Source organism: Macrotis lagotis, chromosome 6 (genome assembly GCF_037893015.1).
Source record: "Macrotis lagotis isolate mMagLag1 chromosome 6, bilby.v1.9.chrom.fasta, whole genome shotgun sequence".
NCBI lineage: Eukaryota > Metazoa > Chordata > Mammalia > Peramelemorphia > Peramelidae > Macrotis > Macrotis lagotis.
In genome coordinates, this window is record NC_133663.1 from 218,241,036 (window position 1) to 218,258,185 (window position 17,150).

At 32.0% G+C, this 17,150-nt stretch overlaps 1 protein-coding gene across 1 annotated transcript in view; it reads left to right on the forward strand.

Moving 5' to 3' along the window:
* Positions 1-17,150, forward strand: part of LOC141491396 (ephrin type-A receptor 6) — a 1,165,986-nt gene that overhangs the window by 500,928 nt on the left and 647,908 nt on the right. Inside the window, exon 4 of the mRNA XM_074192302.1 lies at positions 6,477-6,632. Coding sequence (XP_074048403.1) covers positions 6,477-6,632 — 156 coding nt within the window. The remainder of the gene's footprint in view (positions 1-6,476; positions 6,633-17,150) is intronic.

Consider the following 17,150-nt stretch of genomic DNA (forward strand, 5'->3'; position numbering starts at 1 on the left):
GTGGTTATAATAACACCATCTCTGGAGAGAAAAATAGTGACAAAATATCTACATGTGAAGTCTCTAAAGGGTTGATGATCTGTTCTAAATTCCAAAAAAAATCTTTTGGAAGAACTCAAAAAGGCTTTTAAAAACCAAAGAAGAGAGCAAGAGAACAATGGAGAAATGAAATGTGGGTCATGCAAGAGAATTATGAAAAATTACCTGAACATAACAATAATTTTAAAAATAAAGTTGAACAGCTAGAAAATAAAATTAGTCAATTAGAATAGGAAACAGAAATGAAAATAAAATCTTAAAAATTAGAATTGGAAAAATGGAACTCAGTGGTTGAAATAACAACAGAAATGTAAAGTACCTCTTAGGAAAAATGACCAATTTGCAAACTAGATTCAGGAGAGATAATTTATGAATAATTGGCCTACTAGAAAGCCACAATCGAGAAATTATCATAGAAAACTGCCCTAATATCTTAGAACCAGAAGACTAGATAGTCATTTAAAAGATTTATCAGTCAAAAATAAAAACTCCAAGGAAAATTATAGTCAAATTCCAAAATTCTTAGCTAAAGGAGAAAATAATACAAGCAGCCAAAAAGAAGCGTAATAAATATAAGGAAACTGCAATGAGGATTGCACAGGACTTATCATTTTCAAAAATAAAGGATATGAGGGCCTGGAATATGATATTATGGAGGGAAAAGGACCTTGAATTACAACCAAGAATCAACTATCCTGCAAAATTCAGCATATTCCTTTGGGAGGAAAAGACATCTTTTAATGAAATAGAGAACTTAAAATTTATCTCACAAAAGAAAAACAGAAATGAAACTGGATTTTTAAATACAAGACTCAAGAGACAAATTAAAAAGGTAAACAGAAGGAGGAGAAAATATTAGTAAATTCAAGGACTGTGTTTCTCTTGGGACAATTTAAAGTAATATATTTAGAGAAAAGGTTGGGTATAAATTGACAGTGATATGATCAGACTTTTAGCTCTTGAATGATTTTATTTTACATGATACTTTAACTCATGAGGATTGTATTTCTATAGAGGTTGCTTCAAAAGAGTGTGTTGTATGAATTAAATATAATTTGATGACATCTTTGGCTCTTGAAAACTGTATGAGAAATATAGTGGGACATTTGAGGAGCATATTCTTGGACAGAGACTATGGATTTGAAATGATTATGAGAGAATGTTGCTTATAAATCAATCAATCTGTACTTCTATCAGAACAGATAAAAAGAGTATATCTTGATAGAGATTGTGGGTACAGCAGATTTAAAACCATCAAGATCTTAAAAAGAGAAATTATTCTAAAAGAAGGCAAGACATTACAGGATGAATAACACCATAAGAAAAGGCACAATAATATCACAGTAGAGGGAAAGAAGGAAAAATGTAAGTGCTGAGTGCTTTCTCTCGAAAGATTTCAGCAAAAGGGAGAATAATATATATTCCAAATTGAATTTTAATTTATCCTACCCTTCAGGGAAATATGGGTGAAGGGAAAGAAAGGGGAAGAAGAAGAAAATGATAAAAGGGACATCAAAAGTAAAAGTAAAGCCAAAAGTTAAAAAGAAAAGTAAAGGGTAAAGGGAGAAGACAAGAAAAAAGTTTTGATAGAAAAAAGGGCTGATTGAGAGGTAGCACTCAAAAACAAAACACTGGTGAGTAGGGATAATGAGAAAGAGAAAAGTATAAACTGAGGAAGACAGTATAGAGAAATAGCAGCATTAGTAATCATGACTATGATGTAAACGGGATGTTTTTGCTTTCTCATGTTTTTTTTCCTTTTATTCTAATTCCTCTTTCACATGTTATGAAAATATATTAAATACAACTGTACATGTACACTGTTTACCAGATTGTTCTCTACCTTGGGGAGTGAAAAGCGAAGTAAGGGAAGTTGAAAAATATGGAACTCAAATTTGTATAAATCTTGAAAGCTACCTTTGCATATAATTGAAAAAAAGGAAAACAAAACAAACAAACAAATATCATGAGGGATGGGACATCAGAAAAGCTTTGGAGGACTTGCATGAACTTACACTGAGTGAAATTAGCAGAATCAGAATATTATATACACTAACAGCAACATTGTGTGATGATTGACTATGACAAACTTGCTCTCAGCAGTACAATAATAAAAAGCAATTCTAAGGGACATGTAATGGAAGATAGCATCCACATCCAGAGAAGGAACTATGCAGTCTGAATGCAGACCAAAGCTTACTATTTTCAATTTTTAAAATTTTTTCATCTATTATGAATTTTTTCTCATTTCATGGGAATTTTTTTTTCCCTTTTTGATTTGATTCTTTCAGCCCATGGTTAATATGGATATATGTTTAATATAGTTTTACATGTATAACCCATATTAGGTTGCTTTCTAACAGGGGAAGGGGTAAAGAAGGGAGGGAGGGAGGGAGAAAATCTTTAAAAAATGATTCTTTAAAACTGTTTTCCCAAATTAAATTACTTATTCAGTGCCAGTCAAACCATCAAACTACCAAAAAACTATTGTATAGAGCCTGAAAAAATAGTAACAATATTTATCTAAAACAGCAACAGGTCAAGTATATCAAAAGAATTGATGGGGAAAAATGCAAAGAAAGGTAGTCTATCTGTACCAGATCTAAAACCACAGTATAAAGTGGAAGTCATGTGAACTGCTTGTTACTAGTTAAGAAATGCAGCAATCGACTATGAATAACAGGTAAAAAAGATACAGTGTTAAATGACAAAACTAACCTATTGTTTAACAAATCCAGAGACATTAGCATATGGGAAAAGAACTCACTATCTGACAAAATTTGTTAGGGAAATTGGAAAACTGCATGGCCAAAAGTAGGCATAGATCAACATCTCACACCTAATACCAAAATAAGGTCAAAATGGGTATAGGATTTTGACATAAAGGGTGACACCATAGACCAATTAACAGATCAAGAAATACTCTGTCAAATCTATGGAAAGGAGATAATTTTATGACCAAAAAAGAAATAGAGTACATTATAAATTGCAAAATGAATGATTTTGACTATACTAAATTAAAAAGATTCGCACTAATTAAACCAATGCTGCCAAAATTAGAATGAAAACAGAAGGCTGAGAAACAATTTTCATAGCTAGGGGTTCTGATACAGGTCTCATTTCTAAAATTGAATCAAATTTATTACAAGTCATTTCCCAGTTGTTAGTCAAAGGATATGAACAATTTTCAAACAAAGAAATTATATGATATATAATCATAAGAAAAAGCACTCCAAATTAGAGAAATACAAATTAGGAGGGCAAAAAAGGAAAAATGATCAATGTTGGAGAAGTTGTGGGAGGATTGGCATATTAATATACTGTTGATCTAATTGTGAACTACTCCAACGATTCTGGAGAACAAAATTAACCTATGCCCAAAGAGAAATAAAACTGACTATATACCCTTTGTCCCAGCAAAATCAATACTAGACCTATATACAGAAGAAGTCACAAAAATGAGACAAGTCCCACATGATACAAAATAGTCAAATCAATTCTTTGGCAAAGAATTGGAGTCTGAGGGAATGTCCATCAGTGGGGGAAGGGCTGAACAAATTATGGTATATGAATGTTATGTAGTAATATTCTCCTACAAGAAATTATGAATGAATGAACTCTAGAGAAGCATGGAAATGATTACAGGAACTGATGGTGAGTGAAGGGAACAGAATAAGAACATTTGTACACATTAACAACATTGTGAGTTGATCATCTTTAATGGATGCAATTCCTCTCAGCAATTCAAAGAGCTAGAGTAACTCTGGGAGTCCTATTATTGAAAATGCTAACCACATCCAGATGAAAAAAACAAAAGAAAAAACAAAAAATATCCCTACAGAATCTGAATGAACACTATGATCAATTTTTTAAAATTTCTCTTGCATTTTTCCTTCCTATATCATGGTTTTCTTTCTTTTCCCTTAGTTAAACACAAATGCACATGTTCAATGTTCATTATACTGTTGCCACTGAGGGGAGGGGAATAGAAAGAGAGGGTGAAGGAAATTATGTACCTCAAAAATATGCATGTGGATAAATATTGAAAAATTTCATGAAATTCAATTGGAAAAATAAAATAAAAGTATCAATTAGAAAAAAAAAGAAATAATAAGCTACATGAATTCAGAAAAGCCTGGGAAGACTTACATGAACTCCTACAAAATGGAGTAGAATATTGTAAACAGTAGAAATAATATTATGCAATTAGACAATGATCAATTGTTATTGACTTACCTAGTCTAATCAATACAGCAATACCAGAGAACCATGATGAAAAATGCCATCTACTGAGAGAGAGAGAGAGACAAAGAGACAGAGACAGAGAGAGAGAAAAAAACTAAAGAATTCTAAATGTTAATTTGAACATACTGGTTTTTAAATTTACTTTTTTATGTGTTTTCTTTTGCAAATGGACACTATAATTTGCATGACTTCACATGCAGAAATCAATATCAAATTGTTTGTCTTGTAAAGGAGAAAGGACACTATACCAAAAAAAAAGAGAATTTGAAATTCAAATTTTAAAAAAAATTGTTGAAAATTTTGCATATAAGTAAGAAATATTTAATAAAATTGCTACATATGTTTTTAAAAATACTCTAATAAATAATAAATAATAAAAAATACTCTAATAAAAATAAGACATTCTAAGACAGAACAATTTATTCCCAGGTGTGGTCTAGTATATTTGCTGTCCTTCATGCTTGAATATTCAATTATAAGTCTGACACTGCATTAAATGCTAGACATATGCATTTGAGAAAGGAAGTAATTACCGTTCTTCAACCTTCATGGACTTGCTCATTCCATCAGTGCAACTTTCAGACATAATTTGGGGATATTTGCAATGGAGAATACCATCTGTATACAGAGAAAGAACTGCGGAGTTTGATCAAAGACCAAAGACTATTACCTTTAATTTTTAAAAATAATCTTATTATGTTATTTTGCTATCTCTTATTCTTTATTTTTTCCTTAAGGATATGATTTCTCTCTCATCACATTCAACTTAGATCGATGTATACCATGGAAATAATGTAAAGACTAACAGACTGCCCTATGCGGGTGGGGGGGGGAGCAAGATTAGGGGAAAAATTGTAAAACCAAAATAAATAAAATCTTTCAGAAAACATGAACAAAATAGATTTCAATTGCATTTCTTGAACAAATATCCCAAGTATCATGGAGGAAGAGTTTGAAATAAATCAGAGATAGCTGTATGCACTTTTATAGATTTCATCTTCATTTACTGGCTTCCTCAGGATGAAATATATCTTGAAACCTTGGTGTTCTGCAAAAATTGACTATTTTTGTTAGAGGCAATATAGGATCTTGAAATAAAAATCTGTGCTTAATAGGCTAAACATGTCAGACACAACTAAATTTTGTGACTATGGCAGCTCACTTGACATCTATGAACTTTAGTTTTCTCCACCTATAAAAATGGGGATACTGAGGAAAAATAGAGAAAATAAATATTCATATAAGACTATTAGGTGCTAGATAATATGCTAAGTACTTTTGAGGAACATTATTTCATTTGATCTTCACAAGAATCCCACAAATAGATGCTATTATTATTTAATTTTGCAGTTGAAGAAACTGAAATAAATGGAAATTAACTCTTTCACCCATGTTCACTCATTTAGTAAGTGTACAGGATCAAATCTGAAACTCGTCTTCCTGTAGTCATGCCTGGAGCTCTATCTACTGCTTTTCCAGCTTTTTTCTTGATGGGATGAAAGGAAATGAGATTCAAATGAGGTGAAATATATGTGCAGTTCACTGGCAAAGTAGATAGAGTGCCAGACCTAGAGACAAAAAACTCATGTTGATGACTTAAAAATCTGACCACATATTATGTTTCCCTGGGCCAGTAATTCAAACTTGTATGCCTCAATTTTCTCAAAACAAAATGAGGAAAAGAAGGAAATATTAAACCACTCCAGTATCTTTACCTAAGATGTTAGCAAACCCTAAATTGGATTCTGAAGAATTTGACACAACTGAAAAATGATTGAACAACAAAAGATCTTAATGCTTTATATACCTTGAAACTATAAAAATGTGAACTGTTATGGTTACTTTATATGAAAAATAGATAAATTCTTGATCAGCAATCTTTTATGTAGTAACAGGATGATTAGTAATCTAATATCACAGTTTGTTCATTCACCTTAACTGATTAGCCAGGATCAGTTTCTATTATTATAAACAATATATGTTTATGTACCTCTACATTTTTGACATTGAGAGGTTAATTATTTTGATAATTTTGTCCTGTTGATGTGAAATGGTTCAGGGAATCCAGAAGGAAGGGAACAATAGAAATATATTGAATGTGCTTACATTTTTATGTATATTTCACTCCTCACCTTCTCTTAAAGTAATATATGCACATTAATAACTGAATAAAATTGTTCCTATTTTTACAGCTTGCAGGCCAGGATTTTATAAAGCATTTGCTGGAAACATAAAGTGTTCTAAGTGCCCTCCACACAGTTTAACTTACATGGAAGCAACTTCTGTCTGTCAGTGTGAAAAAGGTTATTTTCGAGCTGAAAAAGATCCACCATCTATGGCATGCACCAGTAAGTATAATTAATTTAGTGTTTGGAATCATTCTCCTTATTTTGCCTCTTTATTTTAATTCAATTTATTTAAAAATCTCATACCATAATATTCTATTAGTCTTTGCCAGTAATCAAGGTTAAACAAAAAGTTTGTTATAAAGAACAATTCTGTTTTTCACCAATTTGAAAAAGATTGTCATTTTCTCTTTCAAAAAGTAAATTTGTCCTTCTATATTCAAAACTTGGGCCCAGTTGTAAGGACTTGAAAAGTCATTTGCCTCTTAATGGAGAGTTGAGTAGCTGCAAGGACACAACATAACTTAAACAATGATGCTGCTCCTCAGATATTGACAAATTTGGCTTGATTCTTCATCATTCTAAGACAGAACAATTTATTCCCAGGTGTGGTCTAGTATGTTTGCTGTCCTTCATGCTTGAAGAGAATCAAAATGGGATCATAATGTCAAGGTCAAGGTTCAATGTGACTGATTGCAGCTGATCAGACTAATACAAGCTCACTATGATCTACCACAGATAGAGCACAAAGAGTTCCACAGATGGTACTGTGTGGCAGCTACGAGATAAGGGCTAGTTGAAAAGTCATGGGCTTTACTATCAATGGATATTAGCTTTTCTTTAGTATTTGTGTTTAAATGAATGTGCTTACATTTTTATTTATATTTCACTTCTCACCTTCCCTTAATGATTTGGTCATGTGTCCTGTGACAATAGTTGGTTGGCCTCAAAACAATTAGGTCTAATTAAATACAGTAATGTACTGTATTTCCCATGTATAAGACATACACTTTCTCAAAAAAATTGAGGTCTAAAACCTGGGAACGTCTTGTATAATGGTTGTAGATTTTTTACTTGCATTTCCTGCTTTTTTACACTTTATTGTCTTTGCGTTCATTGTTTCAAATTTGTTACCAGTATATTAGATTACATTTTTGCCACATTCTGCCAGAAATGGCTCAGAAAAGATTTTCCTACAGTGCTGAATTCAAGTTAAAAGTGATTCAGTTTGCAAAAGTAAATGGAAATCATGTTACTGAATGTAAGACTTGCTATGGGAAGAAGAAACCCTACTGAAAACTCCATGTCATAAGAAGTCCATGAGAGGTAACACAGCAAAATGGCCTGATTTATAGAGGGAATTGAAAATATGGATTGAAGAGCAAAGGGCAATTAGAATTCCTGTGTCCACAAAGATGGTTCAGCATGAGGTAAGAATAATTACTGATGAAAATGAAGTTACTGATTTCAAAGGAGGACACAATTAGTACTTCAGGTTCATTAAACCAAATGGACTAGACATGCGTCCATGCACCACACTTGGTCAAAAGTTACCTGAAAGCTATTAGCAGAAGGTCCTTGAATTTCATGAGTTCAATAGCTCTGTGTAATAATTTTTTTTTCAAATTTAGGTCCCCAAAATTAAGGTACATCTATGGTACATCTATACATGGGGAAATATGGTACATTTTTAAGTGATTATAATTGCTATGATTTGAATTACCATGTAATTGTAAACTATTTATAATTTACTTTTAATAACAGTGCATAATAAATGGATTGGCCAAGTTAGATAAGTTTAAAATGCCATCTCTAGCTGTATACAGCAATCTGGCTAAAACAAGGCTAACCATAAAGCATATATAGTGAGTGGTTTTCTTGGGATGTATTTCTAGAAATACAAGCACAGAAAGAAAAATATTCTAGGCCATGTGTATTTGGGAAATGCTGATGGTAATGTCCTTTTTCTTTAACTTTCAGAAAACAATTTAGAGATTCTTCAGCAATGAGAAAAAGTAATTATTTGAAATAAAGTAACTGTTTTGATAAAGATAAATAAAAGGTTCAATATAAATACAAAAAGACATATTATAAATGTTGCCGCCATGCATTTCTACTTTGTGAATCACTGAGTGACAGACTTCATGTGATTTCCTCAGAAAATCATAAATTAGAGAATTGTTTTATTAAATATATATATATATGTATATATATATATATATATACAGTATTTGTGTGTGTGTGTGTGTGTGTAAAATTACTGACTAAATTGTGAAAATGTTGGTTTTGAAGATTCTGTAACATTTATCTTTGGAGTGGCCTGCCACAGCTGCCCTCTTGAGCAGAACCAGAATTGGAGAGGTAGAAAGACCTGGGTATCCCTCAGCAAATGATTTTATTCTTTTGTGATTAAGAAGAGGTACAGTGGCAGATCTGGAAATCTACTTTACTTTACAGATAGAAGGAGCAAGCAGTCCCTAAAAGATGATTTATCAGCAATGTTCTTATCATCTCATTCCACCTGAAGTTCTAACATTAAAGAGCCATTCCTTTGGTTCTTATTGCCACTGTTCTTTTATCATGTACATACACTGGAAATTCATCTACACTCATCTTCTAGTGCAAGACAGACCAGAGCAAAAGTGTTTTCCAAGAATGTTTTCATTAATTAAGATCAAAAGTCAAAAGTCTGAAGATGAGGTGGAATTCCAGGGCAGAGCCAAGATGGCAGCATGAAGCTATCATACTCCCAGTGCTTTTCTCTGCTAAAGATAAATGAAGCCTCTGAACTGATATTCAAGCTTCAAATCCCACTAAAAATAGATGATATAAAGAAGTTTTCAATGGTAGACATCAGAGTATCCTCAGTAAAGGTCTGTCTCATTGGGGGAAAGTGGGAAGTAAAACCCAAGAAGCAGGAGAGTGGGAAGGTCCCAACAGCAAAAGTCTGAACTGTGGGAACACCAGGGGAAAAGATAGGACTGGGTTGGGAAAAAAACACTGCTAGGCCTGGAATGATAGCCAACATCTTGGCCAATGACAATCCAGGGATCAGACCTAAGTCTCAGCAAAAAAAAAGTATGGCTCTATTCCCCCTATACTCCAGGAGTAGAGGTAAAACAACAAAGATGAAGAAAAAAAGCTAAAAGAGAGCTCCCTATAATAAACTAATTTTACAGATAAAGATGATAATAATGTATTGTCAGAAGAAGAAATTAGTGAAAAATCACTCAAAGAGGAAGTATCAGAAGAGTCTATGAATTGATGCAAATCTAAAGCTTCATAGAAGAGCTTAAAAAATAATTTAGAAGCCAAAGAAGAGAGGAAGAAGAAAAATGGGAAAAAGAGAAGATAGTCATGCAGGAAAATTATGAAAAATTGACCAACACCTTTAAAAAGGAAATATAAAAGGTAATTGAAGAAAATAAAACCCTAAAAGTTAGAATTGAACAAGTAAAAACCAATGACTCTACAAGGCTACAAGATTCTAGCAAACAGAATAAAAAAGGTAAAAAAAATGAAGAAAATGTAAAGTACTATTTAGGAAAAATGTAAATGGAAAATAGATATAGGAGAGGTGATCTACCAACCATCAGACTATCAGAAAGCCTAGATCCCAAAAGAATCTGGAAAATATCATGCAGGAAATTATTAGGGAAAGCTGTCCAAATCTGTTAGACCAAGAAGACAATATAACTATTCAAAGAATACACAGAACCCCTCCCTAGGATCCCAGGATAGAGAGCCCAGGATAAAAACTCCAAGGACTGTTATAGCCAAATTCCAGAACTCTCAAATAAAGGAGAAAATACTGTAAGCAGCAAAAAGGAAACAATTGAAGTACAAAGGAAACACGATCAGGCTCACATAGGACCTATCGTCTTCAACATTGAAGGATCAGAGGACCTAGAAAACCATATATTGGAGGGCAAAGAACTTGGGATTACAATCAAGAATTTACTACCCTGCAAAATTCTACATATACTGTCAGGGGAAAAGATGGATATTCAGTGAAATAGAGGATTTCCAGAATTTCTCAACAGCTAAAGGCTGAATTGTGGGTGCACCAGGGCAAATGGAAGAAAGAATTCAATCACCAAATATACAACTCAAGAGATTCATAAAAAAGGTAAATTAAAAGGGGAAGAAAAAAAAAACAAAACAAATATTAGTCAAGACCATCGAATTGTGTACAATATTAAAAGGGGAGATAAAACATTTCTAATTCTTGAGAATTTTACTTCTAGGATAAATAAAGAGTTGAATATAATTGAAGAGATTGGACCTAGAGGATATAGGTATAGTTGGGTCTTATCTCTCCATTGAAGAGGTACAAATTGACACCACTATGTTTGAGACAAAAAGCCCTGATAATTATATCCAATAACATGATAATGATGAGACCTCATAATAAAATGTATGGGGTGCAATGAAGACAGTTTTGATGGGAAACTTTATATCTCTAAATGCTTATAAAAATACAATATGAAAAGAGGAGATCAATGAATTGGGTATGCAATCAAAAAAAGCTAGAAAAAAGAACTAATTAAAGATCCCAATTAAATAACAAATTAAAAATTCTGAAAATCAGGGAGAAATTAATAAATGATAAATAAATAAATTAATAAAATTGAAAGCAAGAAAATCATTGACCTAATAAATAAAACTAATAGTTGGTTTCATAAAAAAGCCAAAATAATAGAGAAACTTTGGCTAATCTGATTTAAAAAAAAGAAAGAAATCAACCAAATTACCAATATCAAAAATGAAATGGATGAACTAATCATCAACAAGGAAGAAATTAAAGGGATAATTCAGAACTAATTTGCCCATCTTGATGCCAATAAACTTCATTGCCTGAATAAAATGGATGAATATTTACAAAAATACAAACTACCCAGATTAACAGAAGAGGAAATAAATTTCTTAAATAACCCTATTTTAGTAAAAGAAAATGAAGAAATCATCAGTAAACTCCTTTAAAAATGTCTCCAGGGTACACATGGATTTGCAAGTGATTTCTACCAAACATTTAAGAGGGCAAAGGATATTTAAGGTACAATTAATTTAAAGTACAATTAATTCCTATTCTTCATAAACTATTTTAAAAATTAGGAGGAGTTCTACCAAATTACTGTTATGGCACAATGATGGTGCTGATACCTAAACCAGAAAGAACAAAAAACAAACAAAGAAAATTATAGATCAATCGCCCTATTAAACATTGATACAAAATCTTAAATGAAATTTTAGCAATGAGATTACAGCAGGTTATTACTAGGATAATACATCATGATCAGGTAGGATTTATACCAGGTAGGCAAGGACAGCTCAATATTAGAAAGACATTCAGTACAATCGAACATATCAATAGCAAAAGCAACAGAAATCATATGATTATCTCAATGGATCTTGAAAAAACCCATGATAAAATTCAACATCAATTTCTATTAAAAACACTAGAAAGCTTAAGAATAAATGGAGTATCTATCTAAATAGTATCTATCTAAACCATCCATAAATATTATATGTAATAAGAATAAACTCAGACCTTTCCAATAAAATCAGAGCGAAACAAGGATGCCCATTATTACCATTACTATACTAAATAGTATTATAAATGCTAGCTTTAACAATAAGAGAAGAAAAAGAAATTGAAGGAACCAGCATTGCCAATGAGGAAGCAAAGCTTTCTCTCTTTACAGATAGTATGATGGCATACCTAGAGAATCCAAAAAAAAAAAAATCTTTAAAAGCTCCTTGAAACAATAATAAACTCAGCAAAGTAACAGAATATAAACTAAAGCCACATAAATCATTAACATTTCTATATATGAACAACAAAACTCAAGGGCAAGAGATAGAAAGAGAAATTCATTTAAAATAACTATAAACAACATTAAATACTTGGGAATTTCCCTCCCAAGACAAATTCAGAAAGTGTATGAACAAAATTATAAAGTACTTCTCACCCAAATAAAGATACATCTAAATAACTGGAAAAATATCAATTTGTCATGGTTAGGTCAAGCTAATATAATAAAAATGACAATTCTACCCAAATTAAATTACTTATTTAGTGTCATACCAAACTACCAAATAATTATTTTGCTGAGCTAGAAAAAAAAATAGTAACAAAATTCATCTAGAGAAACAAAAGCTCAAGAATAGGAAGGGAACTGATGAAAAAAATGTAATTTAGACTAACCTAACACTAATAGATCTAAAACTATACTAGAAAGCAGTATTCATCAGAACTACCTGGTACTGGTTAAGAAATACTGTAATGGATCAGTGGATTAGGGTAGGTTTAAAAAAAAGCAGTAAATGACAACAGTAATCTACAGTTTGACAAACCCAAAGTCATTAACTTCTTGGATAAGAACTCACTATTTGACAAAAGTTCTGAGGGAAAACTAGAAAATATTATGGAAAGAACTAGACATAGACTCACAATTCATTTCACATCCTATACCAAAATATGGTCAAAATGTGTACCAGATTTAAACATAAAGGGTGACACCATAAATAAATTAATAGACCAAGAATACTCTATCTGAGCTATAGAACGCAGACAAATTTATGATCAAACAAGAAATAGAACATGTTTTAAACTGCAAATTGAATGATTTTGACTATATTAAATTAAAAAGGTTTTATACTAATAATATCAATGCTTCAAAAATTAGAAGGAAAGTAGAAATCTGGGGATAATCTTAACAACTAAGAGTTCTGATAACAATGACTCCTATTGTATCTAGTCCATCAAAAGTATTCCTGTTTCCAGGACTAATAGGTCACATGTTATAGATGATACTAAAAGAGGCAGTGAGAAGGACATCTTTGCACAACTTTAATTCCCTTCACTTTAATCAACATAATGTATGTGTCATGTCATTGATGTATTGGTCTTCTTAGGAGAAGTCATAATCACATATATCTTAAATTATCTTGGTATATGCAAAGCATCATTCCATATAGAAGCAATTAAATTTGCTTCTATATGAAAATGCAAATCTAAAAAAAAAATCTTCCCTAGTAAAAGCTAAGTTAAAGAAAAAAGAAACAACTAAATTGTTTGTACTATTATTAATGGATGAGGAGGCAGAGATAATAAGAAAGCAACATAAAAATAATTGTCTTTTTAATGACCTTTTTTGGTATCATCACTGAGAATGATGTAGAATAACTTTATCCTTAGCTTTACTCTAACATATAATTGATATAAATAAATGCCTATTAAACTTGAAGAATTTACTCATTTACAAAGTGTAGTTAAAGAGATTCCTTAAATTAATCATTCTTGATATATGAGCATCAGAATCAGTGAGTAGGGCTAATAAAAATACATAGTTTACTAATATTTGTGCCTCAGCTATATAGTCATACTTTTAACATTGAAGTTTTATTGAAGAAATTATTGGTTATTTTCTAGACTTTCATTTTCAGTACTAGAAGTAGTACCTTGTGTGGTACTTGAGAAGAAAGATGAATGGCAAAATGGTGGCTAGTAGTATGTACAAGGAAAGGGGGTAGAAGTCTTTTTCCATTCAAATTTTTTTCTTCACTTCTGAGAAGCTACAAACTATTGCAGATAATTTATAAACTACTCACAACTTTTTTTCTACCTTCTTTGCCTATATTGTTTTCAATTTCTCTTCTTTTTTCTCTCCCAAAATCTAAATTGGCACAGAAGTGAATAGATAAGAATAGATAAATCATTATTCATTTCTTTCTCAAAAAAAGATATAATGCCACCTTCTCACCAAGGAGGATGAAATGAAATAATTGTAAAATGCTTAGCACAGTGCAGAACAAATAACTATTTAAATGCTTAATACCTCCCCTCTACTCTACCTATAATCTGTTTTTTGATAACCCTTATAAAATAATAGGATGGTTGAAAATGCATTTGATACATGTCCAGGAAACAACAAGCCAAAGACCCAGTGTAACTGTTTAGAAATCTAGAAAAAATGTATAACCTCAATACCCTGAAATTAAAAATGCTAACTATATAGTAAGAAAGATGCTGATGATATTTTTGTTCTTTGTTCTTGAATGTTCATTCTCCAACATTCTTGAAGAGGACTATAATATGCAAAAGGTGATGCTATGATAATCATATGAATTGATTTTGAATGAAGGGACGCTGTGCTAAGTCACCAGCTAGACTGTCCTTCTCTAGAATGACAGGAGATGGCCCTGGATGTGAGGCAATAAGGGTTAAGTGACTTGCCCTGAGGTCATACAGTTAGTTAATGTCAAATATCTGAAGCCAGACTTGACTCCCATCCTCCTGACTCCAAGACCAGTGCACTATCTGCTGTGGTACCTAGCTGCCCACAATAAGAATAAGGATTAGATCTGTAATAGATTATTATAGGGAAACCCCTGTAACTTCCTTTTCCAGGTGTAGCCTGGCATCTATCAGGAATATATCTTTTGGTAGTTGACTAGAGTACAGAGAAAGCCCAAGGCCATGCTGACAGAATGAGTCAAAAGCAGTATTTGAATTGAATCTTTTTGGCTCTGAAGCTACCTTTCTACCCATGACACTGCTTCCTTGTTTTTGTTTTTGTTTTTTTAATCTTGCTCAGAAAAACTGAAAACCTTGTTTTTTTTTCCCTTATTAGTAATAAGAATAAAACTAATTTCCCTGTGCTCAGGTAAAACAATGATAAACTATAAAAGAAGAGATTTTAAATAAGGAAATGAAATATTAGAAAACTACAATAAATAAATACAACAAATAAAATCTTCCCCCCCACACATACAATTTATGTGGCAGACATTTACAGTTTGAAACTAAGAGTAAGGATTTTGTTCTTTTTTCCTTAAAAACATTCTTTCTTGGGACAGCTAGGTGGCAGAATGCATAGTACCTGAGTTCAAATACAGGCTCAGACACTTAATAATTACCTAGCTGTGTGGCCTTGGGCAAGCTACTTAACCCCATTGCCTTGCAATAAAAAAAAAAAAAAACTAAAAAAATTCTTTCTTATACAGGGCAATAGTTTAGGAGGGTGAAAAGTAAAGGATATACAGGCACAGAAAGACAAATTATAAATGAATAAACAAAGTTAAATTTAATTTAATTTTTTTAAAAAAGAAACTAAGAATAAAAATGTGTTTAAGGTGCTGAGTTAAATTCAAAATACTGCTAGAATCATTACTCCAGAATACTTGACACATTCCTGGGGGATTCAAATAGTCAGTTCCTATAATAATGCACTTAACAATCTAGTTCTACAAAGGTCTAGAAACATAAACCAGGAGAGGACCAAACCCAATGTACTTTATTTTTGATTTTCCATTTGTCTAATTTCTTATTGAAACAATTCCTTGAAACCTTTACCCAGTTCTCTATATGTAAGTCAATGTGTACATTTGTTGCCAGAGAAAGAGGAATGACTGGTTAATTTAGGGAATAAATGAGGAGACTCTCACTCAGGGAAGCAAGAAAGGCTCAGACTTTATTTTGCAGTTTGTACAAATATTTGCAAATTATTACAAAGCTCCCATGCTAGGTTCTTTGGAGAAGTATGAAAATTGCAATTTGCAGTATTGACTTAAGGATAGGCTGGTAACTAGAAGCTTAGGGAAAGAAGGGGTAGAGTGAAGAAAAAAACTGCTGAGGCATAGTAGTCACATGGGAATCAAGTTCAACAAAGTGGAGGTGAGTTTCTAAGAAAGTAACAAGGTTAATCAAAAAGAGACAGTTGAAAAAGTATTAAAAAGAGAATAGTAAAGTTATAAAAGGGGGAAAAAGGAAAATAAAGGAAGCAGCCATTGAGGCATTGGCTTAGATCAACACAGATTAATGGTCAAAGGATATGAATAGATAATTATCAAATGAAGAAATGAAAGATATATATATATATATATGTATATATATATATAAACATGAAAAAATGTTTTGTCATTATTGATTAGAGAAATGTAAATTAAAACAATACTGAAATATCACTTCACACCTATCAGATTGCCTGTTCAGAAGGTGATCAATGTTGGAGAGATTGTAGGATAATTGAAACATTGGTGTGAACTGATCCAACCATGCTAGAGTGCAATATAGAACTATGCCCAAAGAGGTATAAATCTGTTCATTCCCTTTGACTCAGCAATTACAATTCTAGGCTTATACCCAGAAGAAATCATAACAAAAGAAAAAGTCCCATATGTTTCAAAATATTCATAGGAGCTCCTTTTGTAGTGGCAAAGAATTAGAAATTGAGGGGATGGCCCATCAATAGAGGAATGGCAAACCAAGTTATGTTACATGAATACTCTGCAATATTACTGTTCTATAAGAAACCATAAATGGCCAGACTCTAAAGAAGCATGGAATGATTTACAGGATCTGATGCTGAGCTGAGACAGCAGAACAGGAAAGTAATGTACACATTAATAACAACATTGTGAGATGATCAACCCTGATGGAAGTAGCCACTCTCAGCAGTTCAGAGAGCAAGGACAACTACATTAGACTGGCTATGGACAATGTAATCCCCATTCAGAGGAAGAAAAATATAGCAAAACAAAACAAAACAAAAACCATCCCTTCAGAATCTGATGAATTCTTTATAAAAATTATCTCTTATGTATCTCTCTGCATTAATTCTAATTCCTCATACCATGTTTATCCAAAACACATATTTACAATGCTAACCTGTTTGCCACTGAGGGGAGTGGGGAAGGTGGAAGGAAATTTTGTAACTTAAAAATATAATAATAATA